The sequence below is a fragment of the Sporisorium graminicola genome, chromosome SGRAM_18 (genome assembly GCF_005498985.1).
Source record: "Sporisorium graminicola strain CBS 10092 chromosome SGRAM_18, whole genome shotgun sequence".
NCBI classification, from domain to species: Eukaryota; Fungi; Basidiomycota; class Ustilaginomycetes; order Ustilaginales; family Ustilaginaceae; genus Sporisorium; species Sporisorium graminicola.
In genome coordinates, this window is record NC_043727.1 from 123173 (window position 1) to 141281 (window position 18109).

At 57.4% G+C, this 18109-nt stretch overlaps 4 protein-coding genes across 4 annotated transcripts; 2 read left to right on the forward strand and 2 right to left on the reverse strand.

Moving 5' to 3' along the window:
* Positions 1-437: 437 nt before the first annotated feature.
* Positions 438-5990, forward strand: EX895_002847 (uncharacterized protein; the record flags this gene model as incomplete). The annotated part of the gene is made up of 1 exon (XM_029883445.1): positions 438-5990. One exon carries the CDS (start codon positions 438-440, stop codon positions 5988-5990), a length of 5553 nt encoding a protein of 1850 aa, XP_029740122.1.
* Positions 5991-6154: 164 nt separating this feature from the next.
* Positions 6155-8695, reverse strand: EX895_002848 (uncharacterized protein; the record flags this gene model as incomplete). The annotated part of the gene is made up of 1 exon (XM_029883446.1): positions 6155-8695. The coding sequence occupies one exon, from the start codon at positions 8693-8695 to the stop codon at positions 6155-6157; it is 2541 nt and encodes an 846-aa protein (XP_029740123.1).
* Positions 8696-11665: 2970 nt separating this feature from the next.
* EX895_002849 (uncharacterized protein) lies at positions 11666-12156 on the reverse strand (the record flags this gene model as incomplete). The annotated part of the gene is made up of 2 exons (XM_029883447.1): positions 11666-11946; positions 12051-12156. 2 exons carry the CDS (start codon positions 12154-12156, stop codon positions 11666-11668), a joined length of 387 nt encoding a protein of 128 aa, XP_029740124.1.
* Positions 12157-12942: 786 nt separating this feature from the next.
* Positions 12943-17910, forward strand: EX895_002850 (uncharacterized protein; the record flags this gene model as incomplete). The annotated part of the gene is made up of 1 exon (XM_029883448.1): positions 12943-17910. The coding sequence occupies one exon, from the start codon at positions 12943-12945 to the stop codon at positions 17908-17910; it is 4968 nt and encodes a 1655-aa protein (XP_029740125.1).
* Between the last annotated feature and the right edge of the window lie 199 nt (positions 17911-18109).

Below are 18109 nucleotides of genomic sequence, written 5' to 3' on the forward strand. Positions count from 1 at the left end.
TTTCCGACGCAACACTCTTTCGACTTCGGATCCACCGACTGCGCACTTCTCTATTCGGTCACGCTTACTACTGTTCCTGATCCAGCATAGGAAACATCAGGATCAGCGCCACTTTACTCGACCAAGAAGACGTTCAAGGTTCTGGCTCGAGTTAGGAAACCTTCGTTCATTCCCACGCACCTCTCAGTTCCCTACCAACACGGTTCCGACGGATCGATACTCGAGCTTCCCTGCTCATGAACAGCCCGTCATCCTAGGATATCCTCTTTCGACGTCTGTCCTTTGAAGCACGACTACTGCAGTTACACAGCGGCCGAGTGCGTAGGCAAACCATACTGATAGACACACAGAGACACGCTCTACGCAGCAAGGCAGATAGGTAGAGCTTCGACCTGGATTCGGCGCAAGTGGGACATTATCGGAACAGGTCGACATTCATGTCCCCTGGCGATACGGCACTTGATCATGCAGAAACACGCGCCAGAGATGTGAGCTCCGACGCTTGGCGCGACGATAGTGTTGGCGGGCAAGATGCTCACGGTCAGTCCGGCCGCAACCACGACAATGGCGAGACCAGAGCCAACGGCACCGCTTCGACTTCGAATCCAGACAATCACCTTTCTGCTGAAGCCGGACCATCGAAACCACGATCCGTCGGAAGCGGACGCTCCGCCTCTCCTCAGCAATCCTCCACGCCCAAAGTGCCAACCAAACGAAGAAGGCTCGATGCAGAGCTTGCCTTCTCCAGTCCAGGTCCAGCTTTTCAGCTCGGGCAGCAGGACAGCGATGCTCAAGCTGAGAACAGCGACAGCTCCGGCAGAACACGCCGTCCGCGTCGGAGCACCACACTGACCAATGGCAATGGCGACGGCAGTGGCAGCAGCGACTCGCGGCATCGTCGTCCATCTGCGTCGACAAGGCAAGGCGAGACAGATCATTCGAAGACGGTTCTCGATTCAAATGCATCAAATAAGCTCAGCAGCAGCAAGGGCAGCAGAAAAAAGGCATACCCAAATGAAAGGGCGTACCGCGAGTCGTCGACAAGCTCGGTCTCTCCCAACCGTTCCAGATCACGAAGTAAATCGGCAGTGGAGAGCGAGCCAGATCAAGATTCGGCAACAGTCGTTCAGTCGGAGGTTCCCACCAACGTCACACCCTACCTCACTCGTCCGAGACCGCAGATCACGCCCTTGACTCAGCTCGACCCACAAGTGCCTTTGCCCGACATCCTCGATCGCAGAAGGAAGGAAAAAGCCGCAGTGGCACAATCTGACCTCGAAGACGTCCATGATGGTCACGACATGCTCGTTCGAGAGCTTTTCCACCTCTCCAAGTTTGTCACCATGGTCGGTTACGATCCTGACATTGCACGCAACGACCAGAGCGACGTCTTCACTACCTTCAAGCACGCGCACGACCTTCGCTTCAGCCTAGACGAGTCCGCTCCCGGAGCGGAAGCATCGACTTCCGGGCGCGTCACTCGGAGACGAGTCAATGCCAGACTGGAAAGCCTCTCTCTCAAACGTCCACAACCCCCAAGTAACCCGTCTACGCACAGCACTACTTCCAAAGCCAAGGGTGATGATAAGGGAACTGGAATTGATCGCACCAGAAGATCTTCGAGCATCGCAGACACCAAGTCACATGTCAACGGCAAGGGTGCATCGGACAACGAAGCCGGCATCGACGATGACGACGACAACGAAGCAAGCGAAGGGGGCAGCGAGGGATCAGATGTCGACGTAGGAAGCCGAAATGCAAAGGGGAAAGGAAAAGCAGAGGACGCCTACGCGCGACGGAAGAGTGCGGCCAAGCGAGCTCGACTGTCCATTTCACAGAAGCAACAACGCGCGTTTATAGACGAAACTTCGTCCGACACACCCGTCAAGCGCACCGGCTCGCGCAAGAACAGGGCCTTGGACGAGCTCGATGCTTTCATCACTCGACAGCAACCTCGTCCCTTGCCTGATCACCCACCACCACTGCACATCCTCGCTCCCCACCAAGTCCCTGATCTGCGACGCTTCAACGGCGATCTCAATGCACTGTGGGAGTCTTTCGACCTCTTTCATGACGGCGAGGCGAGTATCGAGGACGACGATCTGCAGACCTACATCAAGCTCGACGAGAGATGGCGCGCCGGTCTGCCGATCCATCCCGAAGCCGGGTCCACCACGCGCCACATTGCTCACAAGGCTGTCCGTAATAAGTCGCATCGCGACCATATGCTAGATGCTGTTGCTGGCAGCTACTCTCAAATGCGTCAGTACGCTAGACTGAGACAGCAGAATTCTCGTAAAGTAGCTCGCATGGTCGCTCAGCACTGGGAACGTCAGCTCGGAACCTCGGAACGCCATAAGAAGGCCGAGGACAGACGAATCCGTGCGCTGGCCAAGTGGACTCTCCGCGAAGTGCTCAAGCAGTGGCGACTGGCTGTCAACGTGGTCAGAGCTCGAAAGGCTGCAGCCGAAAAGGCCGAGAAGGAGAAGCTGGACAAAGAGCAGCTCAACGCGATCCTCGAACAGAGCACTGCCATGCTCAAGAAGCAGCACGAGGTCATGACGCGTGCGGACAGCTCGGTTGGCAGCGACGACGAGAGCGATAGGACAAGCTACGGTAGCGACGGGACCGCAGACCCCGACGACTCGGATGTCGACGCTGAGCACGAAGAGCAGATGCCCACCGCTGAAGGAGCGGAAGAGCCAGAAAGTGCCAGTGTATCTCAAGACACATCGACACCAGCTACGCGCGATCAGTCCTTCGTGTCCACACCTGCTGCACTGGGCGCAGATGATGAAATGATTCGGGAACAGAGCCAGCTCGACGATGAAGCCTTGGTCGCGAATGCAGAGACCTCTTCAGACGCCTCAGTTCTTGAACCAAAATCCTCAAACAGGCCACGACGAAGTGCTCGTGGTGCTGTCGGCAAGCCATTCAAGGCAAAGGACGACAGGCTTGATGCCGATGACGTCGAATTCAATATTGGCGCCGACGACGGCGAGCAAGAAGATGCCGAACTTGAAAGACAAATGTGGGCGGAGGACGAGGAGGACGATAGCGAAGATGCAGGACTCGAAGCGGATGCCAATATACCCATTGAGGAGCTGCTCAAACGATACGGCTACGGGCAGGACGCAGACGAGGGAGGTACAGACGATATTGACGCTGGCGAGGAAGAGGCTGCCAGCGAAGGCGAACAAGCTCCATCATTAATAGCAAAGACTGAGAAAGAGGACACAGCCGACGCAAATGTCAAGGTGGAAGCAGCAGAGGTGCAAGAGGCTGAGGACTCTTCAGACGCTGCAATGGATGTCGAAGAGGCAGACTCGAGTGCTCTGAAACGACGGTCAGACGCCTTGTACGAGAACGGCCACAGCGATACCGAATCTGCTGCAACGAGCGGCCGTCGAAGCAGCCGACGCTCCATGACCCGTGCCTCTTCGATCGTCTCATCCGACCGTCTCACTGCTCGTTCGCGTCAGCCCTTCCTGCTGCGCGGTCAGCTGCGTCCTTACCAGCAGATCGGCTTCGAATGGCTATCGAGCCTGTACGCCAATGGCGTCAACGGCATCCTCGCCGACGAGATGGGTCTGGGCAAGACCATCCAGACCATCTCGTTGCTCGCCCACCTCGCGTGCGACAAGGGTGTCTGGGGCCCGCACCTCGTCGTTGCCCCTACGAGCGTCATGCTTAATTGGGAGGTAGAGTTCAAAAAGTTCTTGCCCGGTTTCAAAATTCTCTCGTACTACGGAAACCAGAAGGAGCGCAAGGAGAAACGAATCGGGTGGAACACGGAGAACAGCTTCAACGTGTGCATTACGAGCTACCAACTCGTGCTGGCTGACCAGCACATCTTCCGACGCAAGCCGTGGGTGTACCTGGTGCTGGACGAGGCACACCACATCAAGAACTTCCGGTCGCAACGATGGCAGACGCTGCTGGGTTTCAACTCGCAGCGACGGCTGCTGCTGACAGGTACACCTTTGCAGAACAATCTGATGGATCTGTGGTCGCTGATGTACTTCCTGATGCCGCATGGCGCTACCGAGCTGCCGGGCGGAGGCGCGTTCGCCAACATGAAGGACTTCCAGGATTGGTTCTCGAACCCGCTCGACAAGGCGATCGAGGGCGGCACCAGCATGAACGAGGAGACTCGGGCTATGGTGCAGAAGCTTCACGCCGTCTTGCGTCCCTACCTTCTGCGTCGTCTCAAGAGCGAAGTCGAGAAGGAGCTGCCTAGCAAGTACGAGCACGTCATCACCTGTCGTCTCTCCAAACGCCAACGATTCCTTTACAACGACTTTATGTCGCGCGCTAAGACACGCGAGAGCCTGGCAAGCGGCAACTACCTCAGCATCATCAACTGCCTCATGCAGCTACGAAAGGTGTGCAACCATCCGGATCTGTTCGAGGTGCGACCGATCGTCACGAGTTTCGCCATGTCGAGATCTGTGGTAGCCGATTACGAGATCAAGGATCTACTCGTGCGTCGTCAACTTCTGCGGGAGGAGATTTGGGATAAAGTAGACTTGGACGTGACCAACTTCAGGATCACGGATTGCGAGGAGCATCTGACCGCGATCGAATCACGCGATCTGCGCAAGTTGAACGCTGCCAAGAAGCTGCCCCATTTCAGGGACGAGGTTCCTGATCCTCCCGACCTGGACACATGGACACTCGACGGCTTTCAGCGGACGCGTGAGCAGCGCAAATTGGTGGGCGAGATGGAACGCTGGAAGCACTTGGCGTATCTGAACCAGTATCGATGCACAAAGCGGCCCGTGTATGGAATCGCCTTGATCAAGATGCTGAGAGAAGCTGGCCAGGCCGGGAGACTGGAACCGTTGGAGCAGCAGGAGTCGGATCGCAAAAGGTTCCTAGGCCGCTGCGACAACCTGTTGCGCATCGTGCAGTCGCGTTCGACGAGGAGGGAGAACATGCAACCCTTGATCGACCGGTTCGCTTTTGTGACACCCCGCGCGGTTGCCGTCGACATGCCTCGCTGGGCCCTTCCTGGTTTCGAGCCTTACCGATGTCCCGACATTGTGCGACCCGAGTTCGACACGGTTCACCCAGTTGCGGTGAAGCTGCACATCGCCTTCCCCGACGCCTCCCTCCTGCAGTACGACTGCGGCAAGCTGCAGCAGCTGGACATCCTCATGCGCCGACTCAAAGAAGGCGGCCACCGAATCCTTATTTTCACGCAGATGACGCGCGTGCTTGACATCCTCGAGTCGTTCCTCAATTACCATGGCTATCGCTACCTGCGTCTTGATGGAGCGACCAAGGTGGAACAGCGTCAGGCACTCACCGAAAAGTTCAACCGCGACTTGCGCATTTCCGCCTTCATCCTGTCGACGCGTTCGGGTGGGTTGGGTATCAATCTCACAGGCGCAGATACCGTGTTGTTCTACGACCTTGACTGGAATGCTGCGATCGAAGCGCAGTGCATGGACCGCGCGCATCGAATCGGTCAGACGCGCGACGTGCACATCTATCGCTTTGTCACCGAACACACGATCGAGGAGAACATGCTTCGCAAAGCCAACCAGAAGCGCCTTCTCGACAGCGTCGTGATTCAAGAGGGAGAGTTCAATACCGAGACGCTGGCGAAACGGATCGATTGGCGCGATATGCTCGATGATGGTGGCAAGATCGGCGATGTCGAAGTAGGTGAGGTTGGGGCGGCGGAGAGCGGGAGGGAAGTCGAGCGGGCCTTCTTGGAGGCGGAGGACGAGGAAGATAGACAGGCGGCTCTGAAAGCTAGAGAGGAGATGTTTGTGGACGATGACGAGTTCGAAGATCAGCAGCAGGTCAAGCAGGTGGCGAGTAGGGACTCGGAAACGCCGATGCCTGTTTCGACTCTGCAGACAGCTCAGACAGAGATAGATGGAGGAGAAGCGGGCGAGGAGGAAGAAGACGAAGAAGGCGGAAGCATCGACGATTACATGCTCGCCTTTGTCGAACGGGATTGGGACTTCTTCGCCTGATCCGCAATTAACTTAACGAACCCTTCTTGATAATAAAATAATTACACCACATTCCAACACACTCACATAACGTTCAGTTACACATTTGCGCTCTCTCTGCCTTAATACGGTCTGTTGCATTGTATCGATCCAAGACCATGAGCTACTCAACCGGCGCACACTCCTTATGCAGCAGTGTCCATGTCGTCACCCAGGGGCCCCACCTTTACTGGCACAGGCAGCTCGTCAACTGTCTTATCTGAAAGCTGGTCCTGCTCCACCTCATTCTCGCCCGACGAGCTATCCAAAGCCAAGTGTGGCGGCGAAGCCAACTCGAGCGGTTCCGGCTCGTCGACGGGTTCGGGCTCGACCTTGGTTGTCGACGTGGCAGCCGAGCCGAGCTTGGAAGAGTAGATGGAAGACGACGCAGCGGAGGCCTGGTGCAGTGCCGGTCGATACTTTGGGGAGGAGAAGGTGGATCGGCTCTTGGTGTGCGGCAACCCAATAGTTGGCCGCGTATGAGGCGAGCTCGCATTGCTGGCAGCGCGATGTCCTGCTGCCGCTCGGCTGCTACTGCTACTCCTGCCACCGATGGGTCGAAGCACTTCCGGTGAGGTAGAAAAATTGAGCAAGAGTGCAGCTGCCGACGCGTCGGATGGATCAGCTGTTGAAGCTACACCCGCAGCCGTGTCTCGGTCCGAAAGGCCAGGCGTCTTGTGTGAGTTGGCGCTGGTGCTACCACCTGTCTCGCGCATCTCTGATTCCTCCCCGTAGGTGCTCGGAAAGGAAAGCGTCGACGACCTTGCTCGTGCGTTGCCCGCTGCTGCCACTGCTGCAGATGCCGAAGACGTTGAAAGACCAGAAGGATTAAAGGCTACAAAGTTAGGCGAGGCCAAACTGAGTTGTTTGAACAGGAAACTGCTCGATTCGCGTCTAGCCGGTTGATCCGAGGGCAAAGGCATAGCAGAAGCGGGCAGCGACGAGAAGCCGGGACTTTGCGAGACCTTTGATGCCGTGAAGCCGCCGCGCTTGGACACACTAATAGCCGGGTCGGGGAGCAAGATGGGCGATTCGGCGGAGAGACTCATCATTGGAGAGGCGACAGTGGTGGAAGGTGAGATGGTGCTCGGGCTTTGCTGGATCAACGAAAACACGGGAGACACCTCTGCGCTCTCTCTGCTAGAGGAGGAAGAGTAGGCGGTGTCGGTGCGAACATATCGGCCCGGCACGACGAACGACTCTGACTTTGTGAGAGACGGATGCGACTGAGCAACAGCACTAGAGTCGTGCGGGCGGAAGGCGGCATGAGTCATGTGCTTTTTGGAACGGCGCTCGAGTGGCTCGTCGTCGTATTCCTCGTTGTCGTCTTCGATGTCAGCCGCAGCTTCCGCTTCTCCTTCTTCTTCGTCATCCCCCTCTGCGACGTCATCCTCGATTTGGTCCTCTTCCTCTTCCTCTTCGGAGTCCTCCTCGTCGCTGCTTTCGTGTTTGCCTGGTACTGGCTTGATTTCTGTGCGCCTTGCATTCACTTGAACGCCATCCGACGCAAGCGAGCGAGGCTGAAGACCGCATCCTGGATCGTCCGCGATTTTTGCATCTTGACGGTACGTCCCATCCTCGTTGCGCACACCAAACGGATTGTCTGCGGTTGGGATATGCTCGGGATCCGAGCCCGTCTCGAGCTTGTGAATGTAAGCTTTGAGATCAAAGATGTAGTTGATGGCGTGAGTGAGCACCTCGAGCTTGTGCAGACCGAGTTCCTCCTCCTTGTCTGCTCGTGCTGCCTTCTTGCTATCGGGCTTCTTACGGTTTCTCTTTCGCTTTGGCTTGCCCGTGGCCTCATCAATGTACGTCTTTGGTGCTCCACCGGCAGCGATGCGAGCCGCCTCGTCCTCTTGCTCCTGCCTCTGTCGGCGACGGTCCTCAAGTTCCTTTGCGCAGGCGGGCACGATGGAGCGCAGTGTGACGAGCCTATCGTTGATCTTCTCCCTTCTGCGGCGCTCGATCTGGCTATGCGTGGCCCTACGCTTCGAGTCTCGAACAGCCTTTTTGGGAGGATTCGCTGTCTGGCTGGCGTCTCCTGCAACGCTAGCTGACCTACTGGGCCCAGCTGGAGTAGAAGGCTCGGAGAGAACCGTGCTGAAGAAGCCCTTATCGGGAGCTGGAGCAGGAGGTGAAATGGCCTTGTCGATGAGCAAGTGCCTCACCACCGACCCAGTGGGACCACGGGGGATTGACTCGACAAAAATGAGTTTGCCTTTCATTTGTTTGAACGGAGGAGCAAAGTCAACGATCCACTTAACGAGCTCGGCCTTCATACGCTTAGACTCCTTGTCACCACCCTGTGCCGAACGCTCCCTGCCGGAAGAGCTGAGCGCCACGAAGCCAATCGGAGCTGTGCCGGCAAGGGGTAGCTGGCCTGGTGTCAGTGTGAGGACGACGCCGGCTGATTGAGAAACTCCAATGACGGAGCAGTCGCGAACGAGAGCGTTGGCAAAGAGGCGACTCTCTACGTGTGAGGCGTCGACGGTCTGGCCCTTGTGCTCGAATCGATCATGGCAGGTACCCGCCGCACCAAAGGGCACAGCAGAGGAGCTCGGTGCGGTCAAATTGGAGTGGGAGGGATGCTGGTGATGGCTGTGAAAGTTTGCAGCAGCATACTCGCGATCGTGATGGGGAGGATCTGCGGTAGGAGCCGGAGATGGTCGGTAGGTGGAGAACAACATGTCGGCACAAGTTGATGGCGCTTCTCGACTTCCCAAGACGGGAGGGCCACGATGAAGGATCAGATTTGTTGGATGCTGAGCCAAACCCAAGCTGAGCTGCACTGTGCAGGACAAGCGCTGAGAATGGTGGGAGGAGCGGGCACTGGAGTAAGGATCAGTCCTGCCACATTGAGAGAAGGAATTATGCCGATGGGAGGAATCGGATAGGTGTGCTGCGATGGTGGCTTTGTATGTGATGAATATGAGGGTCAGAAGGAACGGAGGAGGAGATCAACATGTGCTGGACAGCCAGTGTCGGGAGCATTCCCAAAAAAGTAGTATCACCACCAGAGGAGCGCAGTGAAGCGCGTGTCTCAGCGAGCGGAGCGGCAGAGGGAAAACAGGGCGCGCTGCAACTTCGCTCTTCACAGACCACGGCTTACGACTAGAGCAGAGAGAGAGAGAGAGAGAGAGAGAGAGAGAGAGAGAGGAGGACCTTGTCACGAGAGGCTGTAACAGGCGGAGAAGACAAAAGGACTGAAGAGAGGTCAGAGAACCTGCAGCGCGTGTGAATGGCAATGTCCAACAGCGCCCAACGTGCATCTCTTAGCTTTTGTTTCGTTCATGCGACACACCTCGTTCCCTCTGCTTGCTTTCTCTCCCAACTCGAGCTTCGGCTCTGCCGACAAGAACGCACTTTGCTGCTCTTTCGCACGCAGCCTGAGCATCGATTCGACCCGCCAAGATCAGGCCAATGCACCGTGCAGCTACACTGTCTCAAGTAGAAAGCTATGGAGAGAGAGAGTGGAGAGCGGAGCCTGTGCATAGCTTTGGACGGAATTGGATAGGTCGCGCGATCTTGTCCACGTTGGCGACCGTGGCTATCTGAGCTTGATGCAAACAGCGCCGCTTTGTGACAAAACCCTTGAGAACGTGCTCTCGATGCATGTATTTGGATTTCAAGCTGGATTTCACTTGAACCTGTATTCGCCATTTCAAAAGGAAGCAGAAGCCCACCGGCTCGACTGTCTTCGTACACGGCACTTCCGCTTTGCAGCGTCTCGACTTCCGCTGTTGTCGTTCTCGCCCCGAATAAGGCTACCCCATGGTCGTCGGTTTGTCCTGCGTGCCGCAATACCAATGGAGGTGCAGGGTGAGTTTCTCTTCGCGACTTGAGTCCAGCTTCGAGATCGATCGCGTCACCTTTCTGTCCGCGACATGGCCCGATCCGATGTTAGCCCCCTTTCTGGCATCGTCATTTACCAGTCGATCCGTCCACCTCTCCATCGGCCAGAAGTGTCGCTCTCAATATGGTTTTAAAGGAAGTCAAGCAGATATGGACCGCGTGATCTCCGCAGCAGACCAGATCTCATACTGGCATGGAAGAGAGACCGCTGTCAAATGCTCTTACAGTCAGCACCTTTTCATATCGGTCTTTCGTTCACGGGGATGTTTCAAGTTCACGGCTAACAGTCCCCGTCCGAACGGGTCTAAGCCGTCCACACGAAAAAGGCAATGCAAGTTCTACAAATGTATTTCAGTGAGACGACGGTAGTTTGTGGGCGCCCCGATCAGGTCGCCAATGCTTTTGAGACTAGCCTGTCGAGTGAAACAAGGGCTGAATCAATTGCTTGACTTAATAGCGATGACAGGGGCAACACTGCGACCGCGCGAGCTGTTTACTGCTTCTTCTCCTCGGCGAGGTTGAGCTGTTCGAGGCGATTGGTGCAAGAGAGGAAAAGGAAGAGCGTCAGTATCGTCCGCACACGGCGTTGGTCCATACGGGAATTGCAAGGGTTGCGGTGAGCACATGTGGTAGGCGACCGTTTTTCCAATTCCAAAACCAAGCCATCTATTTGCGACCATAGATCGTCGAAGGGCTGCCAAACCTCATAGACAATCTTGAAGGTGTCTGCAATCAGCTCGCAACTACACCATGGCTTCAGTCGCCGCATCCTGGTGCTTTGACCGGCTTGGTCTCCTCCTTTCACTTGTTGCAATGTTGCGAAGAAGATCATTGTGATGATATCGACGCCTTCTTTGTACCCGTTGTGCCGATTCAAGGCGAATCGATACTCACGTTGTCGCTGGCCTGGCCGTCCTTCCACTCCTGGTATCGGAGGGCCATGTAGCCTCGTCGTTCGGCAGCGGCGCGCTCCTCCTCCTTGAGCGCCTGGCGGGTGGCACGCGCGCAGATGGCGGTGTACTTGTTGAAGCTGTTTGAATCCGACGGTCCGAGTATGCGAAACATGGAAGAGGTCGTTTACAGAGCATGTGAGAGGTCGTGCAGGCATTGTATGGCGAGATGTATGGCCGTGGTGTGCGGTGGAGTAGCGAGGATGAGTAGAAGCAAAGGCACAAAACATAGGTCAAGGAGTCAGTATGATGCTGTTTTCAATGTCGTTGTCGCTCCGGCGAAGCTTCCTGTAGCTTTTGCATCGACAGGGTGCCAGATTCCAAGTTCCAGCAATCTCCCGGGGCTGACGATGTGGGACACGTACGTGAAGTGAGCTCTCCAGGAAGCGGCCGACATTTTGCTATGAATAGGTGAATGACGCTCGAAGGTGGTGTATGAACAATGCAGGAAAGCAAGAAGGATAGCAGTCGACGAGATCAACAGACAAAAGCTCGAATTTGCGACGGTTGCGCCGACGAGCGTTCTGACTCTGTTTCTTCGCGGCCTCGCATCCTTCTCGGAAGCGATCGTCTCCGCTCAATCTCTGGCCAAATGCCCAAGGCGGGCGGACCTGTTCGGATCCACGAAAATGGTTTACGCACGAGACTTTTATTAACACGAATTTTACCAATTTGCGATTCTGATGATCTAACAACCCGAAGTGGCGGGTTTTTATGCTCAACACAGCCACCGCCTTGTCGCTTTGCGCACAGGGTCGGACGAGCGGCCATCATGGCAGTTTCCGATCAAAGAGAGGTGCCCAGATTACTACATAGCGAAGTATGTCCAGTCTTACTAGAAGGAGCCGGCCTGCATCAACGGAGCGAGCGCGGGCGCTTAGCGTAAGCAAGGAACAGCCAGCCGGCAATCATCGAGAGTCCACCGAGGGGCGTGATGGGACCGAGCACTTTGCGGATCGGGTTCTCAGGCTTGGTCAGGCAGAGACCGTAGATGGAGCCGCTGAAGAAGGTAATGCCCGTAGCAAAGGCGTAGCTGGCTGCAACCACAGGGCCTGTCTTGGGAAGGCTGAGCGTGTAGAGGAGCGCCAAGCTGTGCATGAGCTGGTACTGGGTAGCTGTGGTCCAGGCGCCCATCTCTGTTGAATAGCAAATGGGCACCAGAGAATGAGAGAAGAGATGGTCAGCCTCACAGACGAGGAGAGTGTACATATACCGGAGAACCGTTCGCTACCACACTCACGATATGTGGTGAGCTTGCCCTTCATGGCGTGGGCACCGATGGCACCAAGACCAACGCCCACTGCGCCGGAGATACCGGCGAAAAGCCCAAGCGTGTTGTAGACCATTCTTGAGGTTGCTCTCGTAGATCACGGAAGAGTTAGCAGAGACAAGTAATGAAGGAAACGCTGCACGATCATGCAACAGACTAAAGAGATTGGATGGTCGGAACGCTTAGGAAAGGCGGAGAGCATGCCGAGCATCTTGAAGGTGGAGGGTTCTCGGCAAGCAGAGGGCTAAAGCTCGTCTGTTGAGGCAGGTGAAATCGGGTTGCTTCTATCGGGGGCCTACAATCGGGGAACAACAACACCAGCCAAACAGGAGTCGCGGATGTGTGTGATTTCCTTCTGGTGCTTGCGCGCGTCGCAGTGTAGCTCAATCGAGGTCCAAAGCTGTCGTTACCTCAGCTCCCGCCTGGACTCGCGTGGTGAGAAAGCAATGGAAAACAAACACACGGTCCTTCTCACAGAATTTGAGCGAATCAGTCGCGAGCAGGAGACAGAATCGGCAACTGAACCAAAATCTGAACGATGAAATATTTGTCATTTTATTGTGTGTGGATCTTCTCATTTTTGCTTTTGTTTCGTCACACACGCATTCTTCCTGTCGTCGCCATTCGGCTTGTCGCCGCTCTCTCTTCCACCTCTCTCTCTTTCTCTGTCCGTGTCGCCACCTAGGTCGTCAACCGGCCTGCAAGTAGGGTATAAGCCGATCGTTCTTCCGTTTGATCATCCGTCGCCCGCCGAGTCAAGCCCGCAGCTGATTCACGAACAACAGCCGACTTCATTTGGGTGCGCGTGCAACCATCCCCCAGCGCCATTGTTGAGCAACGCATCTTCGTAAGATCACTCGACATGGACTTTCCATCGCAGCATCCCGACTCGCCTGCCAAGCCCTTAGCAGGCCCAGCTCGCGCTCGAGTGCTTGCTCGTCAGAATCGCACTTCGTCACTTAAACCGTACTCCAGACCATCATCTGGACTCACGCCTTCAGGATCTAGTGCCTCTCTCCAAACGGACGACGACTCTCCTGTACGCCAATCGTCCACACCATCTGCCAAGTCGCTTGCTCCGCCATCCATTCAACCCACGCGATCCGCTTTCTCACCGCTGCGTGTAGCTGCGTCGCCGATCGCGCTGCTCGGAAGCGTGCGCAAGATGGTCTCAAAACCGCTTTCGTGGCTCACCAGCGCCGCGGCTTCTGTCGAACCTGAGCTTGGCATTCCTATATCCTCCAGCACCAACTCGCTGTCATCCATCGCCCGAAAGCGAGCTACCGCGCGAACCTCCCTTGGCGCTACTGCTAACGAGTCGAGCTACGAAAGGGATGCGCCCACTCGTGCTGCTAGAGCAGTTGGTGAACGTCTCGCTGCCGGACTCCGATCTCGCTCCAACCTTCACGATGACGAGGAGAATCAGCTGCATCACCCTCCATCCACGCTGTCGTCGTCCGTGTCCATGTCGCGTCTGGCTCCTGGCCCTGCACCCCCCCGTGCCATCCGCAATCAGTCTTCTTTCAACCAGAACAGTCCCCTTGCTGGTCCTTCCGTCCTGCCTACCTCGCCGTCCAAGGACAACAAGGTTACGACACCATGGAGCAGCCGCTCTTCCAAGCGTACCCTCGACGTCAGCACTCGATCTGTTGACCCCATCGACTCGGTCGAAGTTTTGAGCGATGCCAGCCGAGCTTCGCCTTCTCGAGCTCAGCCTCACCATTTCAGGAGTCAGCACACACTACGCAGCCCGCGCTCTCAAGTGCTTGGCTACCGCGGCTCTTCGCTTCGACCAGACGATGCTATGTCCGAATCTGGGTCGACCTCTTTGTCCCACTCCCACTCGTTCAGCGCATTTGGATATGGCAACGAGGTTCGATACACCGACAGTGCGTTCGGTCTCCCACCTTCCAGCTCGCCTTTCCAACTCTCATCTCGCAATTCTGTCTCTCGACGTGCGCGTGCCCCCTTCACATCAGGTCTCTTCACCGACGCTGGCACCCCTGGTCGTTCATCGCGCGCCGGTAGTGTCAGTCTTCGAGGTGCTTCGCCAGCTCCCTCAGCTGGCTACTCTCCTGCGCGACAGCAGCGTGAGGGGACGCCGCAGCGACGCAACTGGAACGGCATTAACCTTGCTGCTCCTTCTGCGCCATCTGTGGGCGATGAAATGATGCGCGAGTATCTTGCATCACGTACTCTTCCCGGCATCAACCCTAGCGTAAGACGCAATCTCGGCCGCCCCGTCGATGAGCCCATGGTCACTTCTTCCTCAGTTGCCGGTGGCAGTGTCATGGACGAGACCGAATCGCTTACACCTAGTCGTCTCGGCAAACGCGACATCGAGATGAGCATCGATGGCGACTCTGAACGTCTCGGTACACCATCCAAACGTCGCATGGTCTGGCATCCCGAACTTGGCTTCATCAGTCACGAAGAGCTTAAGGCACGCGAACCAAAGCTTCCTTCGCCTAAGAACGAAGCCGAGCGCCTTCTCAACGTTCTTGAGACTTTGCGTAAGCCCACGGCCGCCTCAAAAGGAGTCGGTCTCGCTCGTGGACCGCCTTCGCAGATCCACGTTCCTGCTCCCATCTCGGACCTCCCTGCCACTAGAAGCACCAAACCGCAAGAAGGCAAGCCAGTTATTGGCGTTGCTCCTTACACCCGATATTTGCGTAAGGCCAAGACTGCGCAGTCCACGGATGAGCAGTCTGGCATGAGGGCCAAGTTGAAGAGGATTCAACGCACCGACAAGCCAGCTGCCGAGGCCGCGGCGATGGAGCATTCGGATGAGTCCGGAAGCGAGCAGGATGCCGAGCAACAACAGGATGAAGAAGAAGAGGAGGAGGAAGAAGAGCCAGAGCCACCCCAACCCGAGCCTGTTCGACGATCTAGGCGCTTGCAACATCAAGCTCCCACCACCACCAAAGAAGTCACACAGACACCCGTCAAGCAGATCGACAAGCCCGCCCGCACCGCCCAGCTCAAGTCCGCCTTGAAAGCCACGCCACTCCGAGCTTCCACGCAGCCCGAGGCTACACCTGTCAAATCTGCCTCTGAAGTGCCCAAGCCGGCTTCTCATCGTATCCCTCTCTCGGCTGCCAGCAAGACGCCTTCGAGCGCTCTCAAGAAGGACAATTTTGCTGTAAAGGCGTCCACTTCGGACACTTCTGCTCCCAGAGAAAGGAGCTCGCTTCGTCAAGGAGCTGCCAAGACGTCTCGTACACACCAGAGCTCAGGCAAGTTCAGTGCCTGGGATGAAGACGAGGAGGAAGAGGATCTACCAGACGCTAGTGAGCTTGCAAAGATCAAGCTTCCCACCAACATGTTCCCCTCTGGATTTTCCTTTGGCAGCTCGCCCACTGCATCGGCTTCCACCGCTACCACCACGAGCAGACCGGACGCTGCCGCGGAATCCTCCGCCAAGGCTGCTATCCCAGCTCCTCCGAGCGCAAGCGGCTCTTTGCTCGGCCGTTTGGGAGGCTTTGACTCGTCCACCCCAGCCGCACAGACCGACGAGAAGGAAGCGTCCAGAACGACTGCAGCAGCTCCGTCGTTCTCCTTTTCTGCCCATTCCAAGGATGCGCCACACAGCATGCCCAAGTTCAGCTTTGGCGCTAGCACGGCTCCTAGCACCACGTCAAAGGAGGATGACAGCGTCGCAAAGAAATCCGCCGCTCCTGCATCGTCCGACTTTTTCAGCAAACCCGTTGAGCCTGCCTCAAACACGTCGCTCAATGAGGGCAAGAAGGACGGTCCCGTGCCCAACTTTTTCGGTAGCACCATGAAGAAATTCGAGAGCAAATCAACAGAGGCTCCTGCTGCGCCCCCTGCAGCTGCCACCGGAGACTTTTCATTTGGTGCTCCGGCAGCTGCCGGGGATGCTGCCGCAAGCAAGCCTGCGCCATTCAATTTCGGTGCCTCTAAACCAGCTGCAGCCGAGTCTTCGAGCACGCCTACGCCTGCGAGTGCTGCCAGTCCTTTCGGATCGTTTGGCGCAAAAACAGCAGACTCTGCAGAGAAGAAGCAGGAACCTGCGGCTCCAGGCAGCAAGCCTTCGCTTTTTGGCCCATCGGCCACCTCTTCTAGCACGAGCGGGTTCAGCTTCGGCGCGCCCGCCACTTCTAGTGCTGTCTCGGGCTCTAAGCGGGGTGCCAACGACGATGATGAGCCGGCTGCTAAGAAGAGCATGCCGAGCTTTTCGTTTGGCGCTCCGGCCGCCCCTGCACCTGCAGCGCCAGCTTCCTCTGGGTTCAGCTTTGGTAACCCGGCGGCGGAAAAGAAGGACGATGCAACAACGGCTAAGTCCGGCGGGGTACCCAACTTCTTCGGCAGCAAAGGCGAGGATGCACCCAAGCCTGCTGCCCCAGCTTCGAGCGGTGGGTTCCTGTTTGGCAAGCCATCGTCTTCCGACAGCAGTGCGGGCAGCACCGGATTCGGCTCATCTGAACCGACTGCGACAACTTCATCGGGTGGATTTAACTTTAGCGCACCCAACCCAGCCGCAGCCGATGCGTCAAAGCCTGCAGCGACGGGCGGCTTCAGCTTTGGCGGCGCCGCCTCGAGCGGTAACAACAGTGCTGGAAGCAGTCCTGCACCGGAAGCCAAGCCTGCTACGTCCAGTGCCCCAACATTCTCGTTTGGTGCGCCGAAGGCTGCCTCTTCCGATGCGGCTGGTGCAGCGGCTCCTTCGCCAACGGCGTCTGCGCCTGCCTCGGGCACCACCACTCCCACCGCTGGTGCGTTTGTGTTTGGTGCACCGGCTGCCGGCAACAACGGCTCAGCTACCGCCGGCAGTGGTGCAACCAGCAGCAAGCCGGCGAGCAGTGGGTTCTCCTTTGGTGGTGCTGCTGCGGGGACGACGTCCAGTGGTACTGGAAACGGGTTCGGAGCGACTTCTAGCACTGGCGGGTTTGGTGGTTTCGGTGCCAAGCCTGTCGCAGCTCCTTCAGGAGGAGAAATGATGGATGATTCGCCGCAAAAGACTTCACCTGCGGGGGGCAGCTCTACACCGAGTTTCACGTTTGGTTCTGCTACACCGTCGTCGACTCCTGCGGCGGCGAAACCGGCTGGTGGGATGTCGTTCACGTTTGGCACTCCTAGTGCGAGCACTCCTGCGGCGGGTGCAGGTGCGAGCGCGTCTGCATCGCCGTCAACGTTCACGTTCGGTTCCGCGTCCAGCGCTAACAGCAACAGCAACAGCGGGAACACGGGTGCGACGGCCGGATTCCGGTTCGGATCGCCTGCTCCTCCATCGTTATCGTCGGCGGCTGCTCCCGGGACTGGCTTCACTTTCGGCGCCGGTGCTATGGGCAGCACTACCCCCGGCGTGGGCTCTGCACCCGCATCGCCGTTCCTCGCGCCCACGGGTGCAGCACCGCCCACACCGGGGGGATCGCCGTTCCAGTTTGGGGCTACTACTACGCCGGCTGGTGGTGCTGGTGGTGGTGGTGGTGGCGCGGCGACGCCGACGCCGTTCCAGTTTGGGGCGCCTGCGAGCAGTCAGCCGTCGGCGCCGGGGGCTGGTTCGACCGGGTTTACGTTCGGTGGGGTGTCGCAGCCGTCGACGCCCACGGCGGGCGGGTTCGGCGCGCCGTCAGCGGGGGCCAACGCGGGTGGGTTTGGTGGAGCAGCGGGTGCGCAGGGAGGGTTTGCGTTTGGAACGCCAGCGTCGGCTAACGGCATGCCTGGGATGCCAGGCCTTCCGCAGATGCCGGGGGTGCAGCCGGCGCAGCCGGGACTGTTCAGCATGGGCGCTGCGCCGAGCAGCAACCCGAACTCGCCCGCGCCGGGCGGCAGGCAGATCAAGCCGCTGCGTCAGAGGAGGCGATGAGTGGCGCGGTCGACAGCGGGCGACGTGAATGTAAAAGTAGATTCCAGTATGCACACCACGGGTTCACGCTGAGGCGCTCGCAGAACAAGCATGGTCTTTCCAATTTCTTGGGACGGTTTGTGAGAGGTTCTTGGCTCCGTGTGCGACGGCCTTGATTCTCGTGAGACCGCGAGATGAGTTGCGATGTGGGTGGGGAGGA